The sequence below is a fragment of the Cynocephalus volans genome, chromosome 4 (genome assembly GCF_027409185.1).
Source record: "Cynocephalus volans isolate mCynVol1 chromosome 4, mCynVol1.pri, whole genome shotgun sequence".
Taxonomy (NCBI): domain Eukaryota; kingdom Metazoa; phylum Chordata; class Mammalia; order Dermoptera; family Cynocephalidae; genus Cynocephalus; species Cynocephalus volans.
Window position 1 is genome coordinate 132,131,124 of NC_084463.1, and position 13,442 is coordinate 132,144,565.

General features: G+C 45.9%; 1 protein-coding gene across 2 annotated transcripts in view; it reads left to right on the plus strand.

Moving 5' to 3' along the window:
* The first annotated feature begins 2,050 nt into the window (after window positions 1-2,050).
* Window positions 2,051-13,442, plus strand: part of KIAA1549L (KIAA1549 like) — a 272,564-nt gene continuing 261,172 nt past the window's right edge. For both annotated transcript variants that reach the window (XM_063095748.1, XM_063095749.1), the window contains exon 1: window positions 2,051-2,258. In XM_063095748.1, coding sequence (XP_062951818.1) covers window positions 2,051-2,258 — 208 coding nt within the window. The remainder of the gene's footprint in view (window positions 2,259-13,442) is intronic.

The following is a 13,442-nucleotide window of genomic DNA, read 5'->3' on the forward strand; positions in this document are numbered from 1 at the left end:
GCCTCCCTCTGCTCAGCCCACTTCACTCTTCATGTGCTCCCTGGTCCTCAACACCTAAGATGCTCCGAACCCTGCCCTTCCATTTGACTTTGCCTAGATATCATCATCCCCCATCTTCTTGTCCCTGGGATCACCACTTGCTGCAGGACTATTCCTCTTGTCTTGTGATGCTGCCCAAATCATGGCCTTGGCCTGGCTTTCTCATCAGTGTCTCAAATGGATTTCTTGAATTGCTTTATTGCCTCAACTGCCAAAACAGCAGCACTAATTGAAGAGCAAGATTAAATCATAATCCCAACAAGCTATTACTATATTTCAACGAATCGTAGGCACATTTTAAGACACATCTGACTTCTGAGAAGTTAACATGTTAAAAAAATGTATCTTACATGGAATATGGTGTTATTTCTATCCTACACATGCACAAAACTGACACTCTTCCAGACGCACTGGCTAGCTTGCTGTGCCTTGAATATACCAGGTACTCTCTGCCTCGGGGTTTTGCCCTTGTTGTTCCCTTTATCTGGAATGCTCTTCCTACATGGCTTGTTCCCTCACCTCCTTCAGGTCTTTGCTCAAATATCACCTTCTCAGTGAGGCCTTCCTTCACCCTAGTTAACGTTACAACACCCCTCCCCACTTTTCCTCCTTCATAGCGTTTATCACTGTCTGATATTCTATTACTTGTTTAGTGCTGGTGTGCCCCCTCCACTAGAACATCCGTTCCAGGAGCGCAGGGTTCATGGCTGTTGTCCTAGTCTCTGTAACAGGGCCTGGCACCTAACAGGCAGTCAGTACGGTACACTCTTGCAGCATGATTAGAGCGTGCGCTTCACCAGGTCAGGGACGTGTGTTTTTGCTGATCACTTGCATCCACAGTGCCTAACATAGTAGCTGGCAAACAGTGGGCGCTCAATAAGTAGTCATTGACTGAAGGACGTATGAAGCTCCCATGAACTAGGTAACTTGCTTAAGGGCATCGAGTCTAGCGAGAGGAAGAGCAGGATGCCAATTCAGCTGACGCCGGGGCCTTTCGTCCCAGGGGTAGTGACTGCCTAATTCTCCTACTGGCTGGTGGGGATTTTTTGGAGAAGGCTTTCCTCTCGTCCTCCCCACGTAGTATGGCTGCAACAAATATTCGTGGTGTGTTTGAATCCGGCGTTTTACAGCAACTCGGCTACAGCCGCTTCCATTCCTCAGGGGTAACGTGGGCACGAAGGTGTCCGCCGGCCCCTCAGAGAGGCAGTGAGCGAACAGCACGGGGCGCGCCCGCCGGTCTGCAAGGAGCTTTTCCAAAATCCAGGCTGATGAGCTCTCTGGCCGCCTCAGCACGTCGACCGTGACCGTTTACCCCCTTCCCGGGCCAGACGGCCTCTCCCGCTGACCCTCCCTCCTCTAGATGGGGGACTGGACGGGAAACGAGGGGGAGGGAAGTACCCCCACGGGACCGCCTTGGCGCGGGAAGAGCCCGGAGGGGTCCCCCTTCTGGGCCGGGGACCGCCGGGCGCGCGGGAGCGGGGGGCGCGCGGAGGCTCCGCGCGGGGATGCGCGCGCGCGCCTGCCTCGCCTCCCTCGCCCGCTCGGGTGGCTACGTGCTTCCTTTGTCAATGAGGCGCCGCTCCGAGCTGCAGTAGCACCCGCGGCCCGGGGGTCGGAGCCGGAGCCGGAACCCGAACCCCGGCGAGCGAGGAGAACGGGCGGAGAGGCAGCAGCCGGCGGCGGGAGGCAGGGACCCGCGCGCGGCCCGGCAGCCTCGCCCCTCGGTCTGCAGGAGCCGGCGCGCCCCGCGCAGCGACAGGCGCCGTGGTAGCCCCGGCCCGCGCCCGCCACCGCTCCATGCGGCCCCGGCCCCTGCGCGGGTGAAGCCGCGGCTCCCGGGAGCCCGCCCCGGGCGCGGCAGGACGAGCGAGCTGGTCGCGCCGCCCGGCGCCCCCTCCCTCCGGCACCCGGGCCATGGCCGGAGATGCCCGGTGAGGACCGGGGCGCCGAGGGCTGGGCTCCCCGGCGCGGTGCGGAGCGAGGCGGCGGCCTGGATGTGTGAAGCGTGCCCATGGCTCTGCAGGAGGCGAAGCCCCAGCGCCCCAGGGAAGCTGGGCCGGCGGCGCGGGGGCTCGGCCGGGCCGGCGGGGGAGCCGCGCGCTGCCCGGGCGTGAGGGGCCCCGGGGCCGGCGCGTCCCGGGATGCGCCGCCGCTGTCGCCGCTGCTGGTGGGACTCCTGCTGCTGGCGGCCCTTCCCGAGCACGGCCGCGCCGACCCGGGTAAGCACTTGGCGGCGGCTCTGCGCCCGCGGAGGTTCCAGGAGGAGCGGGGCCGCCCGTCGGGACCGGCACCTGCCCGGTGGCGGTGGGTGGAGAGGTCTTTGCAGCACCAGCGCTGGGATTTTCTCCGCCCTTGGCTGCTGCAAGAGCGGGCGAACTGTCAGAAATCTGTCTCCCGGGAATGCACCGTTGGGCGGGGAAGAAAAAAGAGGTGCATTCGCGTCTTTCTGGACAAGTTGCAGATCCTTCTTCCTGGTCCCCGTAGGCACGCTTCCTTCAGATAAAGGCATGGTGTGTTTAGGACACCTTAAGAGGGATGTGTTTTAGGAGGACACGTTTCAGGGTGGGGACATCCACTGTTCTCGCATTTTGGGCTCCCTGTTGAGTGTCCACTTTGTCTTAACTGCATAAAATGGCTAGAGAGTTTTAGGCAGTTTTCCTGCCGGCTTCCCAAATAGCATTTCCCCCTCTGTGTTAATAGGAGACCCCTTTTCTTTTGGGACGGAGGTACCCCAAATAATTGCTTGCTCCTTGCAAAGGGATTCAGGCACTGGTCAAGTATATCATCCACTGTTTGCAAAGGCTAGTTAAAAGTAGTCACGCTTGGCTCTTAAACCCCCAACAGTCCCCAGGAAATAGGGTTCTGTAATTCCTTGGATGACTTCGAGAAATCTGTTGTAACTATTTGGGGGAAATTATTCTTGTTTTGTGCTTCAAAACTTACACGGTGCAGTCAGCATTTGTCTCTGAAATAAGAATGATTACTACGGCACTTGTAAAGGGCAGGCTTTGTGTTTGTGATGAAACTCTGAGCTCTTGGAACATATATCAAGGAATATAGCTCTCACTATGGGTAATATGATCCTGTAGTTTTGTGGTTTTTTAGCAAGGACTAATGAGGACCTTTTCTTTTTTTCTTTTTCTTTTTTTTTTTAAAAGATGACCGGTAAGGGGATCTTAACCCTTGACTTGGTGTTGTCAGCACCACACTCAGCCAGTGAGCGAACCGGCCATCCATATATGGGATCCGAACCCGGGGCCTTGGTGTTATCAGCACCGCACTCTCCCGAGTGAGCCACGGGCCGGCCCAGATGAGGACCTTTTCTTTCCCTGCAAACCTACTCCCCTAAATTAGATTAGAATTTCTAATTATAAAGGAGCTCACTATGTTTAAGATAAGAGGGTTTCAGGTTAAAAACATCTCTTGTCTTCAACAGCTTAATTCAAAGCCTGTTTTCCTTTGATTCACTTAAAGGGTCACTGACATGAGGTGTCTCTGTGCAAGTTACTATCAAGGTATTTTCTATAGTGATTGTAGTGGTTACAAAGTTTGGTCGTCTTTGAATGTGTTCCTCAAACTTGAGAAAAATGTCTGAAGAGTGTTAGCCCCCAATTTTTATGCCTGTAGCAGTTTTCGGTGATGTGTATTTGGCATAATGGTTAAAAGGTAAGTCCTAAGTAAGACACGCGTAAACACGTTAGTATTCATTAGCTCAAAAATGTGCATTGAGTTTTTGTTTAAAAGGTATCAGATCCTTGATAGTTTGGTAAATAAACTGTTTGTGAGATATTCTCTTTTGGATGTGCATACCACAAACTGTCCAGCCATCTGTAACATGTGAAATTTGGCTTTCATGTATTGTTCCTATTCAGCCTGATGTCAGATGATTTCTTGTGGTCAGTTTTGAATTTCTGATCTCCCTTCTGACCTTTGTATCCTGACCATCTGTGACTTTGCTTGGCTCCTCTTTCAGACTACCAGAGCCTTACTTAGGGGATCTCTGATCTATGTCATTCGGGTTTAGCCCTGGTGTTCTTCCTTTTAGTGTGGTGGTCACAGGAACACAGACCTAGGAAAGATGCTTTGATTAAAATGATGGTGAAAATCATTAAAGTGTATGTTGCTTCCCAAAGTCCTCTGTCTTTTCCCTTCTGATTGGAGTGACTTGTTGCTTCCTCTATGCTTTTTGAGTGCCCTTTCTGCTGTCCCCCTTGATGACCAGTTCCCTGTGGTCTGGCTCACCTGTGGCTCAGCCTACCTGTGAGCTCTCTGGCTTTCTGTGGGTTTGCACTGTGTCAGCTTCATGGCTTGTTTCTCTCTCCGTGGAGGGTGAAGCACTGGGCTCCCTGTCTTGCCTCCTGCCTGCTTTCATTTGTTTTCCACTTGCAGCAGCTTCACCACCAGGTGGGCAAGTCCTGAGCCTGACACAGAGGAAGCAATGTCAGGAGGGAGGCAGAATGAATGACACTTTCTGGGGACCATTGCCTTACAATAAACAACCTAGTTTGGACCTTTCCTGAGGTATGGCTTGGTGTTGCCACTCACCACAGAATGTGTCCAGTGTCGAGGTGCATGAGAAGCCAAACCTGTGACGATTGAGATCCTCATCACAGTGTTAGCTTGCTACGGTCATGTCACTTCCATCGCTGCTGTTCCTTGTTTTCTAAGCAAGGCTAAGCCAGACACTTGGTTGAAAAGTGGGCACATATAGATTTGTTTCTGGAAAATTCTATAGCTGTTGTTCAGCATCTTCATGTCCAGAAGCCCCTGCAGTGGATTCCCAGCTGACTTGCACTCGCCCCACCCAACCTCCTTTGCTTTGCTATCCCTGAGGATTCAGAGTTCCTTCTCTTTGCCACATAAAGGAAAGGCTGCTGTTGTCTTCAGTGTCCTCCCTCAGACTCCTTCTCCTAACTGCCATCTCCATGGAACCCTGCTCCCTGGCAGTCACTTCTATTTTGGATGTGGGAGATTGGTATGGGAAAGAAGGTTCTTTATAGCAGTGAGTGCTGACACCCTCTATTCTCTTGTGCCATCCGGGCTCGAGGCAAAGCGGTAAAGTTCAAATCTGACATCACAATCTTCTTAACTATTGCTCTTCCAGTCAGTTCATGTCAGTAAACATTTACTGAGTGCGTGTTATGTTCAGTTATGGTGCTCATCCCTTTATGGCAGCTATTTAGTGTGACTCGGACCTCTCTGGACTTCAGTTCTCTTGCCTGTAAAGTGGGGATAATAACAATTCCAGTCTCATTGGGATGTTGTGAAGATTACATGAACTAATACATCCAAACTGTTTAAAACAGTGCTTGATGTACAGCAAGTGCTCAATGAATGCTAACTGAAATTGAGCATTTATTCTGTCCAGGCGCTGTGCTGGAGATACAGAGGTCAATAAGGATAAGGTGGTTTGTGCAAGCCCCTCATACAGAGGGCAACACGTGCCTTTGAACTCTGACACAGTGTGATCAGAGCTGATAAGATGAGGGAACAGTTAATTCTGGGAGAGCGGGGGCCTTGAAGGATGAGTAGGGTTTGGCAGGGTTGATGGTGGCATTTCAGGCAGAGGAAAAGTAAAGGGTTCTTTGTGGCCAGAGCTGCAGGTGCTGTAGGGAGGAGTACCCAGGACCCTCTCCCTGCCCTGAGGCTTCCCCAGGCCCTGCTCGTGGGGCCGAAGGGTCTCTGGGTACTGCTTGCTTCTCCCACCAACTTATTACTTCCTGACATATTATTTTCCCCATTGCCTGTCACAATGCCCAGCATAGAACAGGAACTTAGTAAATTTTCAGCCTTCTTACATTCTTATTCCCTCAGTCTGACTGATTCTGTTAGAAATCAGAATATTATCTCATTTCAGTAATTCACAGTAAGTTATGAATGACTGCTTTGTGGGGAGATTATATTTGCATTTTGGAAGAAGGGTTTGCTGATATCAAAGAATCTCTAATTTAGTGCAAGATATGGGGGAGATAATTTTGACCTGGAGTGTCTTGCTTTCCCCTCTCCAACCTCCTTGTACACATCATCAACTTGGGAGTCCTATTTGACACAGGCTCAACGGTTCATCTGTTTCTTCATTCATTCAATATGTTTTGAGTGCATCAATATTCTGAGATTTACAGTAATGAAAAAAAAAGTTCCTGATCTCATGGCAGTTAGAAATAGCCCAGTGGTTTCCAAACTTTACTGTGCAGAGGAATCACTTGAAGATCCTGTTAAAATGCTGACTCTGATTCAATAGGTCTGAGATAAGGCCTGAGATTCTGCATTTCTAGCAAAAGCTTGCGTGATGCTGCTCAAGTTGGGGGTACATCACACGTGCTTGTTTACATGGAATGCTGAGGAGAGGTCTCTGATGAGATGACATTTGAGTAGGAACCTAAAAGTGGATATCTGGAGAAGAATATTCCAGGCCAAGGGAAAAGTAAGTGCAAAGGCCTTGAGGTGAGATTGTGCTTGGGGAGGTTGAGGGACTGCAGGGTTGCCAGTGTAGAACTGGATGAACAAAGGGAGAGTAGTAAGAAATGATGTTGAAGAGAGAGATGGGGCTAGACCACGTAGGAGTTATTGGCTGTGGTGAGGACTTGGTGTTTTATTTTGAATGGAGCATCCAAGCAAGAGGGGACATGATCTGACTTCAGTTTTAAAAGAATCACTCCAGCTATTGTGTGTGTGTGGGGGGGAAAAGGTTGTAAGGTCAAGCATGGAAGCAGGAGACCAAGTAAGAGGCTATTGTTAAAATCCAGTCTGCAGACGGAGATGGCTTAGACAGGGGGTAGCAGGAAAGGTGGTGAGAAGTGGTTAGAGTTTGGACATCTTTCGAAGAAAGAGCTAATAGAATTATCTGATGGATTTAAAGGGGGGAGAGAAATATGGCTCCAAGGGTTTTGGCTCAAACAACTGGGAAGATGAAGTTACCATGAATTGAGATGGGAAAGGCTGCCGGAAGCTCAGGATGGAGGTAGGGAATATAGTTTGTTTGGGGTACGTAAAGCTTGAAATGTTTATTCAGGATGAAATGTCAGGTAGCTAGTTGAACAAAGTCGTCTAGAATTCTAGAGAAATATCAGGTTGAGAGGTACAAATTTAGGAGCCATCAGCATGGACCTGGAGAAGAAACCTAGAGAGTGGGTATAGAGAAGAGGGGAGATGTGAGCCACGAGCCTGGGATGCTCTAGCATTTAGGGGTTCAAGGAGGGGGACCAGCAAAAGAGGTGGAGAAAAAGACATCAGGGAAGCAGGAAGAGAAGAAAGTGTATACAGTGTCCTGGAAGCCAGGTAGAGACAGTGATTGAGGAGGAGGGAGTGATCAGCTTGGCCAAATGCTGCTCAGAGTGGAGTTAGATGGGGACTAGCAACGGACATTGGGTTTAGGGATGTAGAGGTGTTTAGTGGCTCTGAGAGCGATGGGGACAAACGTCTGATTGCAGTGGGCTCAAGAGGGAAAAGAAGAAGAGAAATTGGAGACAACAACTCTTAAAGTCTTTTCTATAGAGAAAAACAGAGTAATGGGAGAGGTGGGACAAAGGAGGCTTAAGATAGGGATATAATTATGTGTGTTCATGCGTTCATGTTTTCTTATTTTTTAATATTAAAAACATATAACAAGAGTGTTTGATTTGGTGTTTTTCCCCCAAATGTAGGTGGCCCAATGAAATGTATTTGGACTTTTTATTTTTAATTTTTATTTTTTTAAATTGAATCGTAATTGATTATACATATTTTTGGGATTCAATGTTGACATATGTTGATCAAATCAGTATTATTAGTATGCATATTGTTACAAATTGTACTTGTTCTTTATGCCCCTTGTCCAATCTCTCCCCATCCCCCTCTCCCTCCCCCCTCTAATTACCCTAGATTTCTGCTCTCCTTCTGAAAGAGTAATGGTTACTCTGTTGATTTGTTGCCTAGATGATCTGTCCAATGCTGAGAAGTGTGATCAGATCCCCCAATATTATCATAGAGCAGATGCTTCTTCTGTCACTCTGGAATGGGTTTTGTAGAGAGAGACGTCCTCTTTTTTTCTTTGGTCTCTGCTGGTGACTCTCCTTGTGTCAATGCACTCCAGTGGCTGGCGGACCATCTGCGTGGTGGTTGTGACGTCTAGCGGCTTTCACGGCAGTCATGGTTACTGTGGTGGCTGTCATGTGCCACCCACATGGAGGTGATGTTTTTGGCATGCTCCTTGGCGCTGGCGGTGTACCTGGTTGTGGTGGGGGTTCCGGTCCCGAGCTCCATACACAGGGTCCCTGGGTGGGGCCCCAAGGTGCTGGCAGTGTGCCTGGATGTGGGCGGTGTGTCCGGTCGTCAGCTCCAAGCCCCTGTATTTGGACTTTTAACACACACCATGCTTTAACCAGCTGGGCTAACTGACCCGGCCTTTACTCTCAGTATTAATCATTAGCATTTCAAAGATACTTGCAAGATGTCCCAAACCTTGCCTCCTCTCCCACCCTCACCACCCACCCAAAGTAAAGAAATCTTGGGAACAGTAACAGTGTACTTTTAACACTGACATAAAACAGAAGTCAGATATCACCTCCCACCCCACATCCTTCCCTAAAACTGAACATCACTGTGGAAACTTTGAGATCCTGAAATTCTGATGATTACCGGATAATCTCTCAGAAGCTTACTTATCTTCAGTATTAAATTACTAGAATGTGATCTGAGAATATTCAAAATGAATGCGCACATTTCTTTTTCATTTTCATTAACCTGCAAGTGCGTATTGTGGTTTTCTTTCTTTCTTTTTTTATACAAACAACAATTCTACTCTTCTCCAGACAAAAATGAATAGTTGGAATGATCCTAAAACATTTTTGTTGCTTGACAGCATATTAGAGGGGATTTCTAAACACACAGAGGGACACATTATTCTAGGTCACAGGATAGCTGCCGACTCTCTTTCGGGACTTAAGGACCAAAGAAGCAGTTAGCAATCTGGGTGTCGTAAATATCAGTTACTGTAGCTGATGGGAAAGTGGCAGATGAGACATTAATTCAGCAGTATTTATCCAACCCTTGACATAGGCCAGGCTCTTCACAACGTGCTGGGGGTACAGTGGAGGACAAGCCAGGCCTCGTCCCTGCCCTCTGGCAGCCTGTAGCCCAGGATGAGAAACCCTCATTCAGATGCGTGGAGTGGCGGGTCGCTCAAGTACCTCCATGAATTAGGTCGGGTCGGGGATGTGGCAAAACAGAAAGTATCTGCATTGTGTAAAGAGGCAGCCACTGCTCGGCTGTGGCCTACAGGGGACTGAGGCTCATGGTGCCACAGTTCTGACTTCTCAAGAAAAGTTGGATCTTTATTTAGACGCTTCGTGTTTTCAAATGTCACCAACTAATTCAGATTTTTGAAATGTCATGCTGTACAAAGAGAACACACCCATGAGCCACCAGTCAAGTTTATTACTTGACAGAAGTATACTTTCATACTTTGACAGAAGTTTACAAACATGGGTCCACCACCACAGTCCAGATACAGAACCTTTCTATGCCCACAAAGTTCCCTCCTGCCCCTTGCAGTCAGTCCTGTCTGCACCCACACCCAGTCTCTGGCAACCACCGATCTATTCTCTGTCCCTGTGGTTTTGCCTTTTCCAGAAGGTCATATATATAGGATGTACAGTATGTAACACTTTGTGTCTGGCGTCTGTCACTTAGCATAATGCTCTGGAGAATCATGTGTTGTTGCACGGGTTAGTCATCCTGTCCTTTTTATTGCAGAGGAGGGAACCATTGTGCCTCAGTTCACTTCTCCATCCACCAGTTATGGCCATTTGTGTCCAGTTTGGGCATAAAAGTCTCTGTGTGGGCAGTTTTCATTCCCCTCGGGTAAATGCCTCGGAGCTGATTGCTGGGATTGTTGAACTTTGTAAGAAACTGCCAAACTCTTTTCCAAAGTGGCTCTGCAGTTTTGTGTTCCCATTAGTAACGTATGAGAGGTCTAGTTGCTCCTTTGTACCCTCGCTGTCACTTGTCATTGTCAGCTTTCTTCCCCCTTTTAATTTAAATTTCAGCCATTCTAATAGTTTAGTGATATCTCATTATGGTTTTAGCTTGCATTTCTCTAATTACCGATGATGTTATCGTTGCATATTCTTTCATGCTCTTATTTGCCATCTCTGTCTCTACTTTGAAGTGGCTGTTAAAATCTTTTTTGCCTGTTCAGAAAATTGGATTGTTTTCTTATTATTGAGTTTTGAGCTTTTTAAAATATATTCTGGATATAAGTGCTTTATCAGATATGTGTTTTGCAAATGTTTTCTCCCACTCTGTCTTTTCATTTTATTAACAGTGCTTTTCAAAGAACAGAAGTTTGAAATTTTGATTTGCCCCACTTTGTCAACATTTAAATTTAAGGTTTGTGTTTTTTGTGTCCCAGCCTAGAACTCTTTGCCCAATTTAAGGTCACAAACATCTATGATTTCTTCTATTTTTACTTATTTTATTTTTAGCTCTGTGATCCATTTCATGTTAATTTTTATATATGGTGCAAGGTAACACAAGATTAACGTAAGGTTAATTAACATAAGGTTAATTTTTTATATGCATGTTTAATCGTTCTAGCACCATTTATTGAAAAGACTGTTCTTGCTCCCTTGACTTTCCTTAGCCCCATATATGTGTGGGTTTATTTCTGGACTTCAGTCTGTTCCATTGATCTATATTTCTCTCATTTTGCCAGTACAACACTGTTTTGATTTCTCTAGCTCAGGATTTCTTAACCTCAGCACTGTTGATGCTTTGGACTCAAGAGTCCTTTGTCATGGGGCCTGTCCTGTGCACTGTAGGAGGTTTAGCAGTGTTTCTAGCCTCTGCCTAGTAGATGCCAGTAACTCACCCCTTCCCCACTTGTAACAACCAAAAATGTCTCCAGACATTGCTAAATGTCCCTTGGGGGCTAAGATCATCCTGGGTTGAGTTCCAGTGCTCTAGCTTTATAGTAAGTTTTGATATCAGGTAATGTGATACTTTGTTCTTTTTCAAAATCTTTTTGGCTATTCTAGGTCTTAGGCTTTTCCGTACAGATTTTAGTATCGTTTTATCTATCTCTGTTTCAAAAGCCTGCTGGATTTTTCATTGGGATGTCATTGAATCTAGGTCAATGTGTGGGTGGGGGTGGGGAGGGGTAGGGATCAATTTCTTAACAATATTGGATTTTTTGATCCATGAATACGGTATCTCCCTCCATTTATTTAGGAATTCTTTCTTTTCTTTCTTCGGTGTTTTATGGTTTTTAGCATACAAATTTGTAAATATGTATATCATGTTTTTCAGTGCTTTGGTAAACAGTCCTATTAAAATTTCTTTGTTAGTATATAGAAATATGATTTAAAAAAATATTAATCTCATATCATGTGACCCTTCTAAACTCACTTTAGTTCTCGTAGCTTTTTGTAGAATCTTAGGGATTTTTCTAAATAGAAAATCATGTTATCTGTGAATAAAGACAGTCATTTTTTTTCAAATCTGCATACCTTTTATTTCTTTTTCTTGCCTTGTTGCACTGGTTAGAATTCTCAGTGCATTGTTGAACAGCAATGGGGAGAGTGGACATCCTTGCCTTGATCGTCTTGGGAGAAAACATTCAGTCTTTCACTATTAAATATGATGTCGGCTATGGCATTGTTTTTGTTTTGTAGAGGCCTGTTATCAAGTTGTTACCTAGTTTGCTGTGAATTTTTATCATGGATGGGTATTGAATTTTGGCAAATGTTTTCTCTGTATCCACTGAGATGATCACAAGATTTTCCTTCTTTATTCTGTAAAAAGACAGTTGATTTTAGAATGTTGAACCAACCTGTATTCCTGGGATAAACTCCAGCTTAGTCATGATGTATGTTCCAACTGGGTCTGATCTTCTAATATTTTTGTTAGGAATTTTTAAAGTCTGTGTTCATGAGGGATATTGGTCCCATAGCTTTGTTTTTCTGAAATGTTTTGTCTGATTCTGATATAAGGGTAATGCTAGCCTATAAAATAATAGGGAAGTATTTCCTTTTCTGTTTTCTTGGAAGTGTTTGTGTAGAATTGATATAATTTCTCTCTTAAGGCCTGTGATTTTACAGATGAAACTGAAGATCATCCAAGGGTCCTTCGGTAAAATAAAAAAATATTGGTTACCTCTAGTACATTTCTTTGTCCTCAGAGCTACCAGTGGACACTACAGAGGTTTGAGTTGCACATGATCAAGAGGCTGAGGTCGCCCTGGCCGACTGCTATTTATCAAGTCACTTCACCTTTCAGGGTCTTCATTTTTTTATCTGTAAATAAGAGCCTCAAGGTCCTCCCTTCTTCCTCCGTCTCCCTGGCTGTGTGTCATGGGCCCTAAGGAGATGTTTTGGTGGGTTAACCAATTGCATTTCCTACTTCTCCCTACATGAGTGGCCAAGCCCAGTCAAGGGTTCTCATAATGAAAAAGGAAGAGTTTTCCCATATTTTGCTGTCATGGTTCTAATTTGAAACCCAGATAAATACTGACTTATCTTCAATCTTCATTGGCTTTTAAAAAATTATGAAAGTAGCATATACTTTTAAATTCAAACAATACTCAGGTGCATGCAGTAAAATACAAAAGGTATAGTGGGCTTCATTGCTATTCCCCAGAGATGTGATGTCAAACAAGTGTGATGGATCTTTCCAGACCATATTTCATGCAATCATTTATATTCATATACACATCCTCACTTAATGTTACTAAAGATATAAAGGGTGGGATATTTAGCACCTTGCTTTTCTCACTTAACACTGTATTGTGGCCCTCTTTCCTTGTAACTAAATTTTATCATAAGAGAATTTGGAATTCTCCTGGAAACACGGAAAAGCCTTTTACTATAAAAGAGAAAAGCTTTAAAACCACAGGTCAGATTCAAACCTAGAGTTAAAACGTCTCCTTAGACTATTTATCCCATTCTCCCTACTCTTTGGCTTCCTTCCCTAAAAGATACTTCCACAGATGTTTAAGGAAAATCAAGGACCCTTTTAAACACCGCACGGAATGGGGATAAACACCATGTTTGACCCGACTAACGTGGACATGAGTAACGCTGAGTGTCGCTGCACCTGCCTTCCGCACGCTCAGGACAGGATTTGCCTACTGTGTCCTAACCACAGGAGGGGAATGTGACCTAGACTTATATATGTTAAATCTGTTCTTAGCTTGAAAAAAAATCTCCTGATGTCAGAAACACAAAATGGCTTTGGTATTGATGCAGTATCAGCACTTGAGAAGGTCTGGAATGGCTCTAACCTTACCCATTCTGTGTGAACCATGGACTTAAGGGCCTAGAATGAAATAGGACTCCCAAACCTATCCCTCTACCTCTGTCCCCAGTAATGAGTATGGCTCCTCTGTCACTTGTCCTTTTGTTTACCAAGTGTCAACAGTGAAAGGG